The 20484-nt window shown below is 43.6% G+C and overlaps 1 protein-coding gene across 1 annotated transcript in view; it reads left to right on the top strand.

Moving 5' to 3' along the window:
• Positions 1 to 20484, top strand: part of ADGRG5 (adhesion G protein-coupled receptor G5) — a 34014-nt gene that overhangs the window by 11056 nt on the left and 2474 nt on the right. Inside the window, exons 5-13 of the mRNA XM_060695079.2 lie at positions 2281 to 2416; positions 3939 to 4070; positions 8444 to 8560; positions 9699 to 9741; positions 11282 to 11388; positions 12340 to 12461; positions 14533 to 14795; positions 18836 to 18935; positions 20198 to 20475. Coding sequence (XP_060551062.2) covers positions 2281 to 2416; positions 3939 to 4070; positions 8444 to 8560; positions 9699 to 9741; positions 11282 to 11388; positions 12340 to 12461; positions 14533 to 14795; positions 18836 to 18935; positions 20198 to 20475 — 1298 coding nt within the window. The remainder of the gene's footprint in view (positions 1 to 2280; positions 2417 to 3938; positions 4071 to 8443; positions 8561 to 9698; positions 9742 to 11281; positions 11389 to 12339; positions 12462 to 14532; positions 14796 to 18835; positions 18936 to 20197; positions 20476 to 20484) is intronic.

Genomic DNA, 20484 nt, shown 5'->3' with positions numbered 1-20484 from the left:
GGTGGGGGAACCTGGGATCCTGTGCTGTCCCACTCATTCATTCACACACGCATGTAACCGTGGTTTGGTGGGCTTATTAATATTCCACAGCAATTCCATTCACCAAAACCCCAAAACCAGGGGTGAAATGCTCCTGGTTCGGACCGGATCGCCTGATCTGGTAGCGATGGTGGCGGGTGGTTCGGAGAACTGGTAGCAAAAATCCCTGCCCCCCCCACATGCCCAGCTGAGCCGCGCGATCATCAGAGGTTTTTTTATTTTTATTTTTAAAAGCATTTTTTTTTACAACCTCTTTGGCCGAAAAAAATGCTTTTAAAAGTAAAAAAAAAAAAAGCCTCTGATGATCGTGTGGCTCAGCTGGGATCGTCAGAGGCTTTTAAAAGCATTTTTTCTACAACCCCTTCGCCTTCGGCCAAAGAAGTTGTAGAAAAAAATGTTTTTAAAAGAAAAAAAAAAGCCTCTGACGATCAGGCAACTCAGCTGGGATCGTCAGAGGCTTTTAAAAGCATTTTTTTAACAACCTCTTTGGCCGAAGAGGTTGTAGAAAAAATGCTTTTAAAAGGTTTTTTTTTAAAAAAAAAGTTGGCCACGCCCACTCAGTCACATTAAACCCCCCCCCCACCAAGCCACGCCCACAGAACCCTGTGGTAACAAATTTTACATTTCACCACTGCCCAAAACTGTCCCAATTAAATCCAGCCACAAGCAGACCAGGACAGGAAGGCCTGGAGGAACGTTGTCCATGGGGTCATGATGGGTCGGACACGACTTCGCAACTAACAACAACAACAACACAAGCAGACCGATGCTAGTCTAAAGAGCAATGGCCAAGGAGTCCACAAGGCACTTGGAAGTTTCTCAAACAAGATAAACCCACCAGGCAGAATTAAATCCACAACACAAGAGGATTCACAAGGCAACAAAAGTCCAGCGTTCACTAGGCACCGTCCAAAGTCAAGGCAGGAATCTTAACAACCAGAAAACACACAGCTATGAAGTGAAAGGGTTATAGCTCTGCTTTGGAAACAGTCTGAAATTGTACAGGATCTTCTGCTTGAGCAGGGGGTTGGACTAGAAGTCCTCCAAGGTCCCTTCCAGTTCTATTCTGATCGATTGAACTAATAAGTACCAAATTGCTGGTATATCCAAGTGGAGCTGTCATAAACTCTGGTCTCCAACTGTGGACAGCATGTTACGTCTATATTTAATTTCAGCTTAATGCAGCACTTCCTACCATGCATTCTAAATATATCAGATTTCCAGCTTCTGACTTTTAAGCAGCCTTTCAAAGTCTGAATGCATGAAGAACTCTGAATGTATGAATATATAATTTCTGAATATTTATCAGAGGAAAAGAAGGACTTTCGGGGATATACGTGATGGAAGTTAGATGTTCTAGAAAACGTTTTTAATGGAAACCATAGAAGAAGTTTAACCTACACAGAGAAAACAACTATTTAGTCCAGTGCCTTTCAACCTTGGTGACTTTAAGAAATATGGACCAACTCTCAGAATTTGCCAGCCAGCAGGAACTCTGGGACTAGAAGTTCACCCATCTTCAACTTCTCAAGTTTGAGAAACACTGCTGTAGAGCAATAAATCCTGCCAAAAAAAGTGTGTATAGTCAAGGCGATGGTTTTCCCAGTTGCAATGGAAGGCTGTGAAAGTTGGTCCATAAGGAAGGCTGAGCACCAAAGAATGGAGGCCTTTGAACTCTGGTGCTGGAGAAGACTCCTGTGAGTCCCTTGGACTGCAAGGCGATCCAACCGGTCAGTCCTAGAGGAGATCAGCTCTTTAGAAGGCCAGATCCTGAAGAGGAAACTCAGATACTTTGGCCACCTAATGAGAAAGGAAGGACTCACTGGAGAAGAGCCTAATGCTGGGAAAGACTGAGGGCAAAAGAAGAAGAGGACGGCAGAGAACGAGGTGGCTGGATGGAGTCACTGAAGCAGTTGGTGTGAGCTTAAATGGACTCCAGAGGATGGTAGAGGACAGGAAGGCCTGGAGGAATGTTGTCCATGGGGTTGCGATGGGTCGGACATGACTTCGCAACTAACAACAACAACAACAACAACAACAACAACAACAACAACAACAACAACAAAGAGTAATAAAATACAAGAGATGCTTATTTTCTCTAGCTGATGACATGTTGGATCATCTCTAGGTTTACGTTAAATTCATGCTATAAATTATTTAATCTGAAGACTGACTATTGAGTTGCACCAGAGTATATTCCATTTATAAGGCCTATGGTTTCCACTTTGCTTGTTTTTATAGAGTCCTAAAGAACTTGGAGACGGCCTTGCTGAAAGTCCATTTACAGAGGGACAATCTCATTACTGTTCACTCTAATATTCAAACATTAATATACACTAAATTTGAAGGGTTAACGATCAACAGTGAGGATTTTTTAGTAAGTATTTTTTTTCCTTTTCCACACTATCTGTCTAATTCTGTGTTTCTCAATTTGGACAACTAGTAGATGTGTGGACTTCAATTCCCAGAATTCCCCAGGCAGCCTATGCCTGAATTCTAGGGGTTGAAGCCTACCCATCTTAAATATTGTCAAGATTCAGAAACAGTGGTTTAGTTATTTGATCCATCTTGAATAGAAAAGTGGGGTGGAGGAAGGATGTTTAGTGCTACCCTATATACTTCTCCTCTGAATTACCCTGTTTTTGTTCACACATACAGCCTGGATTCACACAAAATGCTAAATCCTGCACTATTATGTGTCTAAATAGCATGCTACTACATCCACATTAAACTATTATCATTAATGTGATTAACATTAATGTGATTTATTATCATGAAAGACAAGTTCCCCCAAGGCATGCTAAGATAGCAATAGCCCTTAGACTTATATACTGCTTCACAGTGCTTTCCAGCCCTCTCTAAGAGGTTTACAGAGTCAGCCTCTTGCCCCCAACAATCTGGGTCCTCATTTTACCCACCTCGGAAGGATGGAAGGATGAGTCAACCTCTTTTGAGCCAGTGAGAGTCGAACTCCTGGCAGTGGGCAGAGTTAGCCTGCAATACTGCATTCTAACAGGAAGGAAGGAAGGAAGGAAGGAAGGAAGGAAGGAAGGAAGGAAGGAAGGAAGGAAGGAAGGAATATAGCAATACCATTTAAGACTTATATACCGCTTCATAGTGCTTTCCAGCCTTCTCTAAGCGGTTTACAAAGTCAGCCTCTTGCCCCCAACAATTTGGGTCCTCAATTTACTGACCCTGGAAGGATGGAAGGCTGAGTCAACCTCTTGAGCCAGTGAGAATCGAACTCCTGGAAGTGGGCAAAGTTAGCCTGCAATATTGCATTCTAACAGGAAGGAAGGAAGGAAGGAAGGAAGGAAGGAAGGAAGGAAGGAAGGAAGGAAGGAAGGAAGGAAGGAAGGAAGGAATATAGCAATACCATTTAGAGTTATATACGGCTTTACAGTGCTTTAAAGCCCTCTCTAAACGGTTTACAGAGTCAGCCTCTTGCCCCCAACAATCTGGGTCCCCATGTTACTGACCATGGAAAGCTGGAAGGCTGAGTCAAACTTGAGTCTGGTGAGATTCGAACTGCCAAATTGCAGTCAGCCGGCAGTCAGCAGAAGTAGCCTGCAGTATTGCACTCTAACCACTGCGCCACCACAGCTCATCGTAATAACCAATACTGGCTATTACGTTCCTATTGTCAGTCTTGGAAGCCATATTAGGCCAAATGCCTGCTTCCGTGTCTTTACTGGGAGTTGGGGGTTTTCTGGAACGCTGACATTTATGCTGATCCACAGTGACCCAACCTAATTTCATTCTTATGCAGTCATGATGGAATTGCAGACACAGAGTTTTAAATCTTGTGAATTGGGGATGCAAAGGGGAAAGTCTAATATATTGGAGGCAGCATCGTTGATGATAATTTGCATCAATGCCTGTTTCATGCCACATTGCAGGATCCTGATGCTTTGAGACAGAGCCGGCATTCCACGTATTTTCCAAAAAGGTTCTTGAAGAATATCCAACCGACCCCGGCAAAGGAGATAAGGCTTATCTGCATTTACCTGAAAGCTTCTTGCCTCTTTCAGGTAGGCCATTGCTGCAACTTGCAGGAGGTGACAGAGGTGGGGATTTGCCATAGAGTGTCAATCATCAATAATCTGACATTTCCTGGGTTTGGAGATAGAAAATATCCAGGGCTTCCTCACTCCATTTTGGTAGAAATTGATGAAGCTCTTGAGTTTATACGAAAGGCTTCAAAATGCACGAATGCCATTGTTGTAGAGGGATATAGGATAAGCCTTCAAGAAAGAATTCAACTGTTCTGTCCCCAACCACATGCACACACACCAACAGACGTTCAAGAATTAAAGACCAAACCAGCTGGCAAAATCCTTTTCCTTATGATAACTTGGCAACAACCTAGTGGCTGCCTGCCAAGAGTTTATTATTTACGAAGAGGAGAGATAACTTCTCCCCACTCCTGGTACATCAAAAGAAACAGCTCAATAATTATGGAGTCAATCAAGTCCAGAGATAATTCAGCAAAGTCTGTAGCAAAAGTCCGGCAATGCAGAATGGCGTGGAAGCTTTCAGCTTTGTTCGTCACAAGGTTTGACTGGCCACCACGCTCCCTTTTATACCCTGTGGGGTGTGGTCCAGTGACTCAGCCTAATCTCGGGCACGCCTTTTCTTCTGTTTTGCGTGCTTATTTCTGCGATGCTGGCGTGGATCCAGCCAAGACTCATTACCCTCATCACTGTCCATCTGTGGCTGCGTGGACGTGCTTGGCCCCGGCCCTATCTCTTGCCCTTCGGCGGACACCGAAGGCATTGCCAAAGAGGAGGGTCCTGGAGACGGAGGCCTTGCCAACTCCTCTCCTTCACTCTCGGAGTCCTCTCCTGCCGATGACACAGGCTCAGATAACAGAGCCACAACATCAACAGCTGTTTATATTGGTCTATGACCGAATAAAGATTTGATGGGATTGATTAGTGGCTGTTATCAGGGGTGGGCTTCAAAAATTTTAGCAAGGGGTTCTCTGCCCAGTTGTTGGGTGGGCATGGCCATGGTGGGCGTGGCCTAGTTAGGGGGAGTGTTTTTGCCCTCCCTAGGCTCCAGAGGCTTTCCTTGAGCGTCCGGGAAGATGAAAACAGCCTTCCCAGGCTCCGGAGGCCCGAACGTCTGGTAAGCCTGTTTTCTGACCTTCCCGAGCCTCTGTGCACGCTGTGCACTTACCTGCATCCAAAACGGGCCGCGTGGGGACTCCTGGGAGGGGAGGGGCAGGGTGGGCGGGGCCAGCCAGAAGTGGGATTAGGGGATTCTCTGAACTGCACAGAATCTTAGCTAGAGGTTCTCCCGAACCCCTGTGAACCCCCAGCAGCCCCCTCCCCGGCTGTTATGTAGATACATGCTTAATTTTGGATGGGAGGAGCGGTTAAGGAAGAAGCTCAGGGCTGCCCTGTCTTGATTTCCTTGAGTATAAGAGATGGGTTTTTGCTATTGTAACTCATAACCTAGAAAATGAATTTTAATTGGGTGTTTGTAGTTTTTAATATAATGGCCAAATTTTTTAATATATTTTAAATTGTTTTTAAATTCTGTGGGTGTATGTTGTTTTAATATGGCTGTACACCGCCCTGAGCCCTTCGGGAGAAGGGCGGTATAAAAATTAATTAATTAATTAATTAATTAATTAATTAATTAATTAATTAATTAATTAATTAATTAAATAAATAACCATACATAGAGTTCCAGGGGTCCTTGTGCTGTCTGTTTTCTGACAATTAACCACAAACATCTTAGGACACAATGATGGGCCTGTAACAAAGGAGTAAGATACCTTTGATTTTTTTAAAAAAATTATTTATTTATTTTTATATGCCGTCCTTTTCCGGAGACTCAGGGCAGTTTACAATGCGTTAAGCAATAGCCTTCATACTTTTGTATATTTTTATACAAAGTCAGCTTATTGCCCCCACAAACCAGGTCCTCATTTTACCCACCTTAGAAAGGATGGAAGGCTGAGTCAACCTTGAGTCTGGTGAGAATTGAACTTGCAGTAATTGCAGGCAGCTGGATGTTAAATGCTGCCTTAGTAGGAGGCATTAGCCTCCTACGCCACTCAGTCTCAGTCAGATTTGTTTTAACTTTGGTCAAATTTTTGTGGCAAATCAACTCATTTGATGAGCGTATGGTTCGGTCCCATCCCTACAAGTAACTTAATTTAGGAGCTAATTTAAGAACGACTAAATCCAGCCTATGTCCGGTTGGTTTACTAATAAACAACCCAGATTCAGTTTACCTAAACTTGATTCATTTATTTGACATCACTTTCTTCTTTGACCAAAGTTGGAAACTGAGAATCTGCTAATAATGAAGAAAATCCCAATTTTTCCTACTTTGCTGCATGGAGAAAGACAGTTCAGACATGATAACTATAACCAGCAACACCTTGTTTAAAATTCATTTGGCCGTGTGGCCAAAACAGGTTCTCTATTCTTAATTCAAGTGTCAAACTAGGATAAGAGATACAAGACCCTCACTTAGCCAAAACCTTTCTGTTTGAGCTTATAATATATTCTAAACCAAGGGTCTGTAACCTTAAATACTCAAAGAGCCATTTGGACCTGTTTCCCACAAAAAAGAAAACACCGGGAGCCACAAAACCTGGGTGGGCGTGGCCAACTCGATATCACTCATTTCCACCAGTCACATGACTTCCCCCCCAGCCATGCCTACCAAGCTGGTCATTAGGGCAGAGAACCAGTTGTTAAAAAACACCGGAAACCACAAAATCCTTTTGACATCTCTCTCTCTCCCCTCCCTCCCTCCCTCCCTCCCCCCCTCTCTCTGTATCTCTCTGTATCTCTCTATGTCTCTCTCTCTGTCTCTCTGTCTCTCTGTCTCTGTCTCTGTCTCTGTCTCTCTCTCTCTCTCTCTCTCTCTCTCTCTCTGTATCTCTCTATCTCTGCCCTGGCCGCTTCTCCATCCTCCACTGTCGCCCTTACTTTCTCAGGCCAGGCAAGGAGTGACTCAGTGGTGGGTTCCTCCCGGTTCGGTCCGGTTCGGCCGAGCCGGTAGCGGTGACGATATGACGTCACCGAACCGGTTCTCCCCCCTCCCACCCCCCCACCCCCCACGTTATTCTTACCTTTTATTTGGTCCCACCCCCAATCTATTGCTGCCTCCTGAGTCCCAACTGATGCCTAGAGGGAAAGAAACTGTTGCTGCGGGGCTTCAAAGGGCCTCCTACAGCTGATCAGTGTTAAAAGCAAACAAATGAGTCAGGTCGTAAGTGCGAGGACTGGTCGTAAGTGCGAGAACTTTCCAGAAATGACTCTGACTAGCTAGCCACGCCCACCTAGTCACATGACCTCCAAGCCACACCCACAAAATAAGCCACGCCCACAGAACCGGTAGTAAAAAAAATTAGAACCCACCCCTGGAGTGACTGGGAGGGGAGGGCAAGGGGCGGGGCCAGCCAGTGGTGGGATCACCTGACAGGGAGCCACAGCAGAGGGCCCAAAGAGCCGCATGTGGCTCCAGAGCCGCAGGTTGCTGACCCCTGTTCTAAACCCTACATGGGATAGCAAAACACACCTGACCTGTTTACAGAGCATGCGATGCAGAAACAAACCATGGCTTAAGGAAGTGGCCTGGTTCACCCAACATACTAAGTCAAAGCTCAGAACCTAGAATATACTGAACCCTTGTTCTTCCTCCAATTTGTAATTTAATAAATAATTGCATATCCTCTTAATTAATTTTTAATCTGTTCCCATTAGAATCTGGTCTAGCTCATTTGGTTCGTTATAAAACCCATATTCCTGCCTATCTTTTTCGTACCTGGATTGTATCTGCAACTGTGGCCACCATGATAGGTCAATCCCTAATTTTTTTAGTTCTTGTTTTGTTTTTAGTTATCCCTTTTCATTTAATATGTCCTTGTATCCTATAATTTTATTCATATTTATGACATTAGGATATATCCATGCCTCCATTATAGATAATCATACTAGCACTTTCAAGTACTTGAGAATATAAAGGTAAAGGTTCCTCTTGCACATATGTGCTAGTCGTTCCTGACTCTAGGGGGCGGTGCTCATCTCTGTTTCAAAGCCGAAGAGCCAGCGCTGTCCGAAGATGTCTCCGTGGTCATGTGGCTGGCATGCCTCAATGCCGAAGGCGCACAGAACGCTGTTCCCTTCCCACTAAAAATGGTCCCTATTTTTCTACTTGCATTTTTTACGTGCTTTCGAACTGCTAGGTTGGCAGAAGCTGGGACAAGTCACGGGAGCTCACCCCGTTATGCAGCACTAGGGATTCGAACCGCTGAACTGCTGACCTTTCGATCGACAAGCTCAGCGTCTTAACCACTGAGCCACCACATCCCTTGAACCTTAAATGACCTGATTCTATTTTAATTTAGTTTAATGCATTTCTCTTCCTCGTCTTTCAGGATAGACAAAACAGCTCCTTGCTGAGTGGTGACATCATAGGACTGAGTCTTGGGGACATGAGTGTCACCAACCTCCATGAACCTGTGGAAATCAGGTTTTGGCATAATTATTCATTGGTGAGTAGTGATGCTGCCATGGGCTTCATCCCTTAATAGATCTTAGCGCTTAGGCAGAATTAAAGTTCCCAAAAGAGAGCAGATGTTAAGTCATGTTCAAGGAGACCTCATTGCATCAGACCTAATCTTCAGATATTTAGAACAGCCACAAGATCAGGATTTATGCAGTTGATGGATCAATCTACTGTTTGCTTCTCTGATACAGGTAGGGCTGGATTAGAATAGAATAACAGAGTTGGAAGGGACCTTAGAGGTCTTCTAGTCCAACCCACTGCTTAGGCATGAAATCTATACCATTTCAGACAAATGGTTATCCAATGTCTTCTTACAAACTTCCAGTGTTGGAGCATTTACAACTTCTGGAGGCAAGTTGTTCCACTGATTAATTCTTCTAACTGTCAGGAAATTCCTCCTTAGTTCTAGGTTGCTTCTCTCCTTGATTTGTTTCCACCCATTGCTTCTTGTCTTGCCTTCAGGTGCTTTAGAGAATAGCTTGTCCGGGTTAGTTCAGTGCAATACTTGTTTTGCAGCTGTCTTTCCTGGTATTCTTTTCAAATTTGGATACTGTCCTATTTGTAAACAAATTACTAGTCTACATGGATAGATTGCTTACCTAGAGTCTCTAGTCTGCGCTCTTTAGGCAGAAATTAGGTGCCCAACTCAGCCATTCTGTTCTATTGAGCTGCCCCCCTATTAGCCCCCTCTACCACAAAAATCTTGCAGGACAAGGGCAGTATGGACAACAGTGGGAGCTGGCAGAGTGAGGGCCGTGAACCCCAAACACAAAGCTTCCGCTGTGTCCCGGCATAACAGAGCTGGTTTTGCCTTCAATAGTGCCGAAATGATGTGCTCAATAAAGTTTTGCACTGAGACATTGGCAGATCTCGAGTGTGCTTGCTTTAGTTGCGCTCGTCAGTCGGGACTTGGAGATATAGAATATAGAATAACGGAGTTGGAAGGGGCCTTGGAGGTCTTGTAATCCAACCCACGGCTGATCATCAACATTTCTCTTGTTTTCTAAGAAGAAGACACAAAAGATGCACTCAGATGATTCACTGAATGACTGATTATGTATTGCATGTTTGTTTGTCTATAAAATAAAAAACATTTCTCTTGTTTTCTCTCTTAACCATTCTAGGATAATTTCAGCATGACCTGCGTATTTTGGGAGGAAGGAACAGGTAATATCAAAATGTAAACCAAGCTCAGAGAGTGTTCTGTCCTCGTCCCACACGCACACACACCAACAGACATTCAAGAGTTAAAGACTAAACCAGCCGGCAAAATCCTTTTCCTTATGATAACGGAACTTGGCAACAACCTAGTGGCTGCCTGCCAAGAGTTTATTACTTACGAAGAGGAGAGATAACTTCTCCCCGCTTCTGGTACATCAAAAGAAACAGCTCAATAATTACAGAGTCAATCAAGTCCAAAGATAATCCAGCAAAGTCTATAGCGAAAGTCTGGTAATGCAGAACGGCGTGGAAGCTTTCAGCTTTGTTCGTCACAAGGTTTGACTGGCCACCACGCTCCCTTTTATATCCTGTGGGGTGTGGCCCAGTGACTCAGCCTAATCTCGGGCATGCCTTTTCTTCTGTTGCGCGCGCTTATCTCTGTGATGCTGCCAAGGATCCAGCCAAGACTCATCTCCCTCATTACTGTCCACCTGTGGCTGCGTGGATGTGCTTGGCCCCGGCCCTATCTCTTGCCCTTCGGCGGCCACCGAAGGCATTGCCAAAGAGGAGGGTCCTGGAGAGGGAGGCCTTGCCAACTCCTCTCCTTCACTCTCGGAGTCCTCTCCTGCCGATGACACAGGCTCAGGTAATGGAGCCACAACAGAGAGCACCAACGACTCTACATTGCAATTATTTTTTGTCTACCTTTCCTGCCTCCTTTTTTCCTTTAATAGTGACCCCCGTTCCATCTCTCCTATCCCTATTTCTATACTCACTTGGCCACCTGGAAGTACAGGGACTCCTGCTTGAGCAGGGGGTTGGACTGGAAGACCTCCAAGGTCCCTTCCCACTCTATGACTCTGTAATTCTGTAACTTTGCATCCATACTTTGGCAATATCTTTCTGAGGAAGAACTGACTCGAAGGAGTCTGATCACACCTTTTCCAACTAATGTATTTTATTAAAAAGCATATGTTTTTTAATGAGGTGTACATTACTCTGACAGATGCATGCAGGGGACGGCTGCTGGGAGTTTTCTAGCTACAATTCTGTGCAGTTTGGGGAACCCCCAAATCCCACTCCTATAGTAAAAATTTTGGAAACCCACCACTGTGTTGCGTGTGATGTGAGACGCATGCGCTCTGCACAGGGGTATTGTTTTGAGAGAGTGCGCCACACGCAAATGGCTTTGTCTACTTCTTACCGAAACACGACACGGCACACATGTACACATTAGGCTCATTGTTGCAATGAATAAAATGTTTCTTTTATTTACGGTATTTTTTTCTTCAATTTATTTGTGTCCTCCTTCTCATTGTAAAAAAGTTGGTCACCATACTAACTTAACAACTTCAACGAACCACTTAACAACTGGGGCAAGAAATGTTGTAAGATGGAGCAAAACTCACTTAACAACAGAAATTTGGGGCTAAACTGTGGTCATAAGCTGAGGACCACCTGTATTGTGCATTCTCTAAAAAAAGAGCCCAAGACAGGCTGCTGTAGCTATTTTTCTTGAGCAGGGATTTTTCTTGTTTGTCTCCAGGAAAGGACAACCTGGGGGAATGGAGAACAGAAGGCTGTAAAACCAACGCCAGCCAGGACAGTGTCCTCTGCCAGTGCAACCATCTGACCTATTTTGCTGTTCTTCTGGTAAGCCTGTTGCTCTTCAGGTCTCTGGTGCATCAACTCCTTCTTGAGAAGGTGTTCTGGAAAATTATTTATTTATTTATCAAGAACATATTGGGTAATTTATATAATTATAAGCATGAATTGAATCATAAAATGAATACAATTAAAGAGAACATTAGGACAGGGACGGTAGGCACGCTTATGCACGCCCCTTACAGACCTCTTAGGAATGGGGTGAGGTCAACAGTAGACAGTCTTAGGTTAAAGTTTTGGGGGTTTGGGGATGAAACCACAGAGTCAGGTAGTGCATTCCAGGCGTTGACCAGTCTGTTGCTGAAGTCGTATTTTCTGCAGTCGAGTTTGGAGCAGTTCACTTTAATTTGTATCTATTGTGTGTATTGTTGTGGTTGAAGCTGAATTAGTCCAGGGGTGGGTTCTACTTACCTTTACTACTGGTTTGCAACGGGGCCATGGGGAATCATGGATGGAAACTGACCAAGGAGAGATTCAACCTGGAAATAAGGAGGAATTTTCTGACAGTGAGAATAATCAACTAGTGAAACAGAAGTTGCCTTCGAAAGTTGTGGGAGCTTCATCCCTGGAGGCTTTCAAGAAGAGACTGGACTGCCCTCTGTCAAAAATGGTGTAGGGTCTCCTGCTTGAGCTGGGGGTTGGACTAGATGACCTACAAGGTCCCTTCCAACTCTGTTAGCGGTTAAAATCTATTATTCAATGTTCTAACACATTGTTAAAGGTAGCGAATCCTTCCCTGTTGACCATGTTCCTTGGCCGGATACGACGGTATCTAAAAGATGTGTAGGTCCAGGTCACGTTTCATCAATCTCAGATCGTGTGGTCTGTGCTGACGGGGGATAATGGAGGTTGCAGTGGAGGACAGGAGATTATTACGTATGCAAGAAATACCACACTTTGTAATTGGCTCTGCCATTTCTTCTTTCTCCCCTTATTCAGCAACTGTCTTCAGAGCCTCTGGATGAAAAGCTACTGGTCCCTTTGACCTACCTCAGTGACATTGGCTGTGGGGTCTCAGCGTCGTCTTGTTTCATCACCATCTTCTTATACCTTTTCACCAGGTAACCACGGAATCCTTTCAGGGCCAGAGGAAGATTCTCCCAGGCACAATGACATTGCAGGACACAGAGAAACAAGGATATGTCAGTTTCTGGCTTTAATTTCTTGGATGCTCCGTAGGGTCATCTTACTGAGATGGGCAACTGCCTACTTGTTTAAACCAGAGGTCTTCAAACTTGGCCGCTTTAAGACTTGTGGACTTCAACTCCCAGAATTCTCCAGCCACCTAAGATGGCTGGAGAATTCTGGGAGTTGAAGTCCACAAGCTAAGCTGGCTGGAGAATTCTGGGAATTGAAGTCCACAAGCTAAGCTGGCTGGAGAATTCTGGGAGTTGAAGTCCACAAGTCTTAAAGCTGCCAAGTTTGAAGACCTCTGGTTTAAATAATTTAAAGTAATTTAATTTAGAAAAGGAAAACAAATGAAGATACAGATAGTCCTCAACTTACACCAGTTCATTTAGTGACTGTTCAAAGTTATGCCGGCCCTGAAAAAAGGAATTTAGGACCGTTTTTCACACTTATGACCGTTGCAGCATCCCCATGGTCACGTGATTTACATTCAAGTGCTTTGACAACTGACTCACATTTATGACGGTTGCAGTGTCCTTGGGTCACGTGATCCCCCCTTTGCGACCTTCTGAAAAATCAAGTCAATGAGGAAACCAGATTTACTTAACAACCTGGTTACTAATATAACAACTGCGGTGATCCACTTATCAACTGTGGTAAGACAAGTGTTGTGGCCTGTCGGCTGCTGACCCTTCCAGCAGATGAATCAGAGGAGGAGGAGGAGGAGTGGGAGTCAGGGTCAGCCTCAAGGCAACCTGGGACCTCCGAGGGGGAAGAGGGCATGGAGCTGGCAGAGAGAGAGAGAGGCGGAGCCTGGGCCGTCCGTCAGCCCTCAGATGGAGAGTCAACAGCCCCCAGGTCTGGAGGTGGCTGATGAGGAAGAGGAGGAATAGCTGGGTCCAGTGCCTGATGCGCAGAAGGCAGAGGAGAGGAGAGCAGTGGAAATCTATGGGCCGGTCCTTGGGATGGAAGAGCCACTGCTGCAAGCGAAGCCTTACCCCAGCTCTGGGGATAAAAGGCAGCGGGCGGAGATGAATAGGTGTGGCAGACAACTATTCATCTCCCTGCTGGACAGACTTGTTAGCCTGAGGTGAGAGAGAAACTTTTTGCCCGGGCTGTTGGCGCTCCTAATAAAGGAATCATCGCTTCAACTACAGAGGGTTTGTCATGTTTGGGGAGCTGGGACAGAACAACAAGTCATAAAATGGGGCAAAACCAGTGGTGAAATCTAAAATTTGTTACTACCGATTCTGTGGGCGTGGCTTGGTGGGGAGGTAATGTAACTGGGTGGGCGTGGCCAATTTTTTGTTTTACTTTTAAAACGATTTTTTCTACAACCTCTTTGGTGAAGAGGTTGTAAAAAAAATGCTTTCAAAAAGCTCTGACGATCCCAGCTGAGTTGCCTGATTGGCAGAGGCTTTTTTTCTTTTAAATGCCTCTGACGATCCAAGCTGAGTTGCCTGATTGTCAGAGGCATTTAAAAGAAAAAAAAGCCTCTGCCAATCAGGCAACTCAGCTGGGATCGTCAGAGCCTTTTGAAAGCATTTTTTCTACAACCTCTGAGGAGGTTGTAAAAAAAATGCTTTTAAAAGCCTTTGACGATCCCAGCAGAGCCGCGCAATCATCAGAGGCTTTTTTTTTTTAACTTTTAAAAGCATTTTTTCGGCTGAAGAGGTTGTAGAAAAAATGCTTTTAAATGTAAAAAAAGAGCCTCTGATGATTGTGCAGCTCAGCTGGGCATGGGGGGTGGGGGGTGGGGGTAGGGATTTTTGCTACTGGTTCTCCGAACCACCCGCCTCCATCGCTACTGGATCGGGCGATCCGGTCCGAACCGGGAGCATTTCACCCCTGGGCAAAACTCACTTAACAACTCTCTTCCTTAGTAGGGGAAATCTGGGGCTCATTTGTGGTTGTAAGTCGAGGACTACCTGTGGTGTTTCTCTCCTTTCTGGACCCTACCAGCTCCAACTCTCCAGTTGATCTTCTTTCCCTTTCTCCTTGTAGGAAGCTCTATCACGATTCCACTACAAAGATCCACATCAATCTCCTGGGCGCCCTTTTCTTTCTCAACGTGTCATTCTTGAGCAGCAAGACTTTGGTTGACCATCTGTGGTGGTGCAGCATCTTGGCTGCCTTCCTCCACTACTCCTTGCTCTGCAGTTTGACCTGGATGGGCATCGAGGGCTTCCACCTCTACCTGCTGGTGATCAAAGTCTACAACTCCTACATGAGGCGTTACCTGCTCAAGCTGTGTGCTGTGGGGTGGGGTAAGGATTTGTACGCTGCCCATATTGGAAAAACACATCATCGTGAAGTCACCTTCTGAATTCCTTTGTCTCTTCCTTGCTTTCCAAAACAAGAAATGCAGCTTGTGCATCCGGTTGAAAAATTAGTTGCACGGAGCTTCTCCAGTGGGAGAAAGAAGTCATATCTGAGTAGTAGAAAGTTCTATTCTTCTGTTCTATTCTATTCTATTCTGCATTCTATTCTACTCTGCATTCTATTCTGTTCTACTCTACTCTGCATTCTATTCTGTTCTGTTCTGTTCTATTCTATTCTATTCTATTCTATTCTATTCTATTCTATTCTACTCTACTCTACTCTACTCTACTCTACTCTACTCTACTCTGCATTCTGTTCTGTTCTATTCTATTCTATTCTATTCTGCATTCTATTCTACTCTGCATTCTGTTCTGTTCTGTTCTGTTCTGTTCTGTTCTGTTCTATTCTATTCTATTCTATTCTATTCTATTCTACTCTACTCTACTCTACTCTACTCTACTCTACTCTGCATTCTGTTCTGTTCTATTCTATTCTATTCTATTCTATTCTATTCTATTCTACTCTACTCTACTCTACTCTACTCTACTCTACTCTGCATTCTGTTCTGTTCTATTCTATTCTATTCTATTCTGCATTCTATTCTACTCTGCATTCTATTCTATTCTGTTCTGTTCTGTTCTGTTCTGTTCTGTTCTATTCTATTCTATTCTATTCTATTCTATTCTATTCTACTCTACTCTACTCTACTCTACTCTACTCTACTCTACTCTACTCTGCATTCTGTTCTGTTCTATTCTATTCTATTCTATTCTATTCTATTCTACTCTACTCTACTCTACTCTACTCTACTCTACTCTGCATTCTGTTCTGTTCTATTCTATTCTATTCTATTCTGCATTCTATTCTACTCTGCATTCTGTTCTGTTCTGTTCTGTTCTGTTCTGTTCTGTTCTATTCTATTCTATTCTATTCTATTCTACTCTACTCTACTCTACTCTACTCTACTCTACTCTGCATTCTGTTCTGTTCTATTCTATTCTATTCTATTCTATTCTATTCTATTCTACTCTACTCTACTCTACTCTACTCTACTCTACTCTGCATTCTGTTCTGTTCTATTCTATTCTATTCTATTCTGCATTCTATTCTACTCTGCATTCTATTCTATTCTGTTCTGTTCTGTTCTGTTCTGTTCTGTTCTATTCTATTCTATTCTATTCTATTCTATTCTATTCTACTCTACTCTACTCTACTCTACTCTACTCTACTCTGCATTCTGTTCTGTTCTATTCTATTCTATTCTATTCTGCATTCTATTCTACTCTGCATTCTGTTCTGTTCTGTTCTGTTCTGTTCTATTCTATTCTATTCTATTCTATTCTATTCTATTCTATTCTATTCTATTCTATTCTATTCTATTCTATTCTATTCTATTCTATTCTACATTCTATTCTATTCTATTCTATTCTATTCTATTCTATTCTATTCTATTCTATTCTATTCTATTCTATTCTATTCTTGTTCTCCACAGCCGAGATCTCCAAGCTTAGCAATTTTAAGACTTGTGGACTTAAACTCCCAGAATTTCTGGGAAAATTCCTGTTCTAAAATACAGGTAGTCCTTGACTTGCAATAGTTCATTTAGTGACCATTCAGAGTTACAACAGCAATGAAAAAATTTTGACTGTTCTTCACACTTTCAACCATTGTAGCATCCTGAGGTCATGTGATCAAAATTTGGACACTTGGCAACTGGTTCGTATTTATGACTGTTGCCGTTTCCCAGGGTCTTGTGATCCCCTTTTGTAACCTTCAGATGAACAAAGTCAACGGGGAAGCCAGATTCCCTTAACAACCGTGTTGCTAACTTAACCCCTACAGTGATTCACAGTTCACAACTGTGGCCAGAAAAATCGTAAAATGGGGCAAAACTCATTTAACAAATGTCTCACTTTACAACAGAAATGTTGGGCTCACAAAAATAGCCCGATCTGCTGGAAGTGTAAGAAGACACAAGGAATCTTCTATCACTTATGGTGGACATGCCCGGCAGCAAAGAAATTTTGGTCTAATATTAAAAAATGGTTGGAACAAATAACAGAAACACAGATAGATAAAGAACCAGAAACATTTTTATTAGGAATTTTTAATAAATCATACCCTAAAGATATCAAATACCTTACAATTCACATACTAACAGCTGCAAGAATAATCCATGCAAAAAATTGGAAGCAAGAAAGAACGCCAAACGAAACAGAATTAATAGAAAAAATTCTAGAATGCGCTGAAATGGATAGGTTAACCAAAGAAATACAAGAAAGAGAAGAATCAGACTATTACAAAGTATGGAACAATTGGTATAATTGGTTAAAAACTAGAAACAAACAAAAAATATAGGGGGAAATATTACCGGTATAAAAAATGTTATTAGATTAAGGAGAGGTGAAGAAACGTATTATAAGCAGAGTGTCACTTTGAAATAATGCTTAAGAAGGAAACATAATCCTTTTCTTTTTGTTTATATGTTGTATAAATGTTTGTTGTGTGTATGTTATGTTATGTTTTTTTTTAATATTTATACTCTAATACAAATTTATTTTTTTTTAAAAAAAGAAACGTTGGGCTCAATTGTGGTCGTACTTGATTTCCAATTCTGTCAAGTTTAAGATTTGTGGATTTCAACTCCCAGAATTCCCTGGCCAACAAGCCTTCAGTCGTCAGTCTTCCCTCCCCTCCCCATCTCACCCAAAATTAAATGCTACATCAGGTTAGTCACTCCATTACATCTGATGATGGACTGTAGCGAATAAAAGTTAATAATAACAACAAAATAACAGACTTGGAAGGGATCTTGTAGGTCATCTAGTCCACCCCCCCAACTAAGCAGGAGACCCTACACTATTTCTGACAGAGGGCAGTTCAGTCTCTTCTTGGAAGCCTCCAGGGATGAAGCTCCCACAACTTCCGAAGGCAACTTCTGTTCCATGGGTTGATTGTTCTCACTGTCAGAAAATTTCTCCTTATTTCCAGGTTGAATCTCTCCTTTTTCAGTTTCCATCCATTATTCCTTGTCTGGCCTTTGGGTGCCTTGGAAAACAGGTTGACTTCCTCTTCTCTGTGGCAGCCCCTCAAATATTGGAAGGCTGCTATCCTGTCTCCCCTGGTGCTTCTCTTCCCTAGACTAGCCAAGCCCAGTTCCTGCAACCGTTCATCCTATGTTTTAGCCTCCAGGCCTTTGATCATTTTAGATAGATTCAGATTAACAAAGTTGGAAGGGACCTTGTAGGTCATCTAGTCCAACCCCTAGTCCATTCAGGGGACCCTACACCATTTCTGACAGATGGCAGTCCAGTCTCTTCTTGAAAGCCTCCAGTGATGAAGCTCCCACAACTTCCGAAGGCCACTTCTGTTCCATGGGTTGATGGTTCTCACTGTCAGAAAATTTCTCCTTATTTCCAGGTTGAATCTCTCCTTTTTCAGTTTCCATCCATTATTCCTTGTCTGACCTTCGGGTGCTTTGGAAAACAGGTTGACTTCCTCTTCTCTGTGGCAGCCCCTCAAATATTGGAAGGCTGCTATCCTGTCTCCCCTGGTCCTTCTCTTCACTAGACTAGCCCTGCCCAGTTCCTGCAACCGTTCATCGTATGTTTTAGTCTCCAGGCCTTTGATCATTTTAGATAGATTCAGATTAACAAAGTTGGAAGGGACCTTGTAGGTCATCTAGTCCAACCCCCCGCCCAAGCAGGAGACCCTACACCATTTTGACAGATGGCAGTCCTGTCTCTTCTTGAAAGCTTCCAGCGATGAAGCTCCCACAACTTCCGAAGGCAACTTCTGTTCCTTGGGTTGATTGTTCTCACTGTCAGAAAGTTCCTCCTTATTTCCAGGTTGAATCTCTCCTTGGTCAGTTTCCATCCATGATTCCTTGTCCGGCCTTCAGGTGCTTGTAAATCGAGGCCTGCCTGTATATGCCTGCTAAAGTCTTATTTCGGAGTCCATCACTGTGTCTTCTCTCATTCTGCAGGGATCCCTGGAGTCCTCGTTCTGGCCAGCTTCCTCAGCATGCAGGATCTTTATGGCCAGCATGGCATCAAAACCGACTCTCAATACAAGAACTTTTCCATGTGAGTAGCAGCTATGTAGTTTTAATTCCTATATATTATACAGATAGGCCTTGACTTGCAAGATTTGTTTAGTGGCCGCTTGAAGTAACAACAGCATTGAAAAAAGCAACTTCAATAAGAAGAGAAGAGAAGAGAAGAGAAGAGAAGAGAAGAGCTGAGTTGGAAGGGACCTTGGAGGTCTTCTAGTCTAACCTCCTGCTTAGGAAGGAAACCCTACATTACTTCAGAATAGAATGGAATGGAATGGAATGGAATGGAATAGAATAGAATAGAATAGAATAGAATAGAATAGAATAGAATAGAATGGAATGGAATGGAATGGAATGGAATGGAATGGAATAGAATAGAATAGAATAGAATAGAATAGAATAGAATAGAATAGAATAGAATAGAATAGAATAGAATAGAATAGAATAGATGGAAGCAATGGGTGGTTAATGCAGAAAGCAGATTGAAAATGTTGTGTGACTTTGTGTCATGCCCTCCTCTGAGCCTGGGTCTGCGGGGAAAGACCAGCTGGAACCTGAGCCGACAGAGATTGAGGGGGTGGCTTTGTTGTCTTCGGAAGGAAATGGGGAAGGCCAGGGACTTTCAGGATTAGGATAGCTTGTAGACAGGGAGAAACAGAGGCAGGATGAACATGAGAGACAGAGCTCAGGTGAGGATCACCTCCTCCTGATCCAAGGGCTCGGAGAGTGGAGAGAAGATGTGAACAGCGCAGACTGAGCAGGCTTCTGGGGGGGGGGGGAAGAGTGCCCCGCCCATCTTCACAAGGCACACTGGGGGAATGAGGCTTAAGGAGACGCTGTGGGGAGGGGCATTTGTCAGGAACAAATGCTGAGTTCCCGAAGTGTTGTGTGCCGACGTTTGAACTTTCCAAGAGTCCTTGCATTTCTTCTGGTGTTCTGGACTAATTACCTGGATCTTTTGCTTCCTGAACGCCTTGATTTGCCAAATAAATTTGGATTTATTGCCGTGCAGCCTTGGTGCAGACAGTGCCGGGCTAGTCTAATTGCAGCCAGAGGCTGCTTGAGGTCTGTGTCGGGGTTTTTTATCACTCTGCTCTGGGACTTGCCAGAAACGTGGGAGCGTTTGGGGAAATTTGGAGCAATAAAAGGGCGGTTTGAACCGCCAGTTGTTTATCTCTGTGCCATGCCCTGGACCATCACACCTTGGCTTCTGATGGATTGACACCAGACTTTTCTTGGACTCTCTTGGAATCATAAAGGAGCCTCTGATCTTTGGGTTTTCTTCTCCTTCAGATGCTGGATCACCTCCTCCATCTTGAACAATATCACCTTTGTTTATGTTGGTGGCACTATATTCTTCAACATAGTTATCTTGGTGATGGTGGTGCAGAAGCTTAGACAGCTCAGAGCTCACCCTCTTCATCGGCCTAAGGAACACACCTGCAAAGACGTGGGAACCGTTCTTGGGATGACCTTCCTCCTGGGGACCACCTGGATGTTGGCCTTCGTGTCCTTTGGGGTCTTCTTAGTTCCACAGATCTTCCTCTTTTCAATCTTCAATGCCCTCCAAGGTTTGTAAG

Source organism: Pantherophis guttatus, chromosome 11 (genome assembly GCF_059756535.1).
Source record: "Pantherophis guttatus breed Tessera chromosome 11, ASM5975653v1, whole genome shotgun sequence".
NCBI lineage: Eukaryota > Metazoa > Chordata > Lepidosauria > Squamata > Colubridae > Pantherophis > Pantherophis guttatus.
The sequence above is the reverse complement of the archived record's forward strand: the minus strand, read 5'-3'. Positions and strand labels throughout refer to the sequence as shown.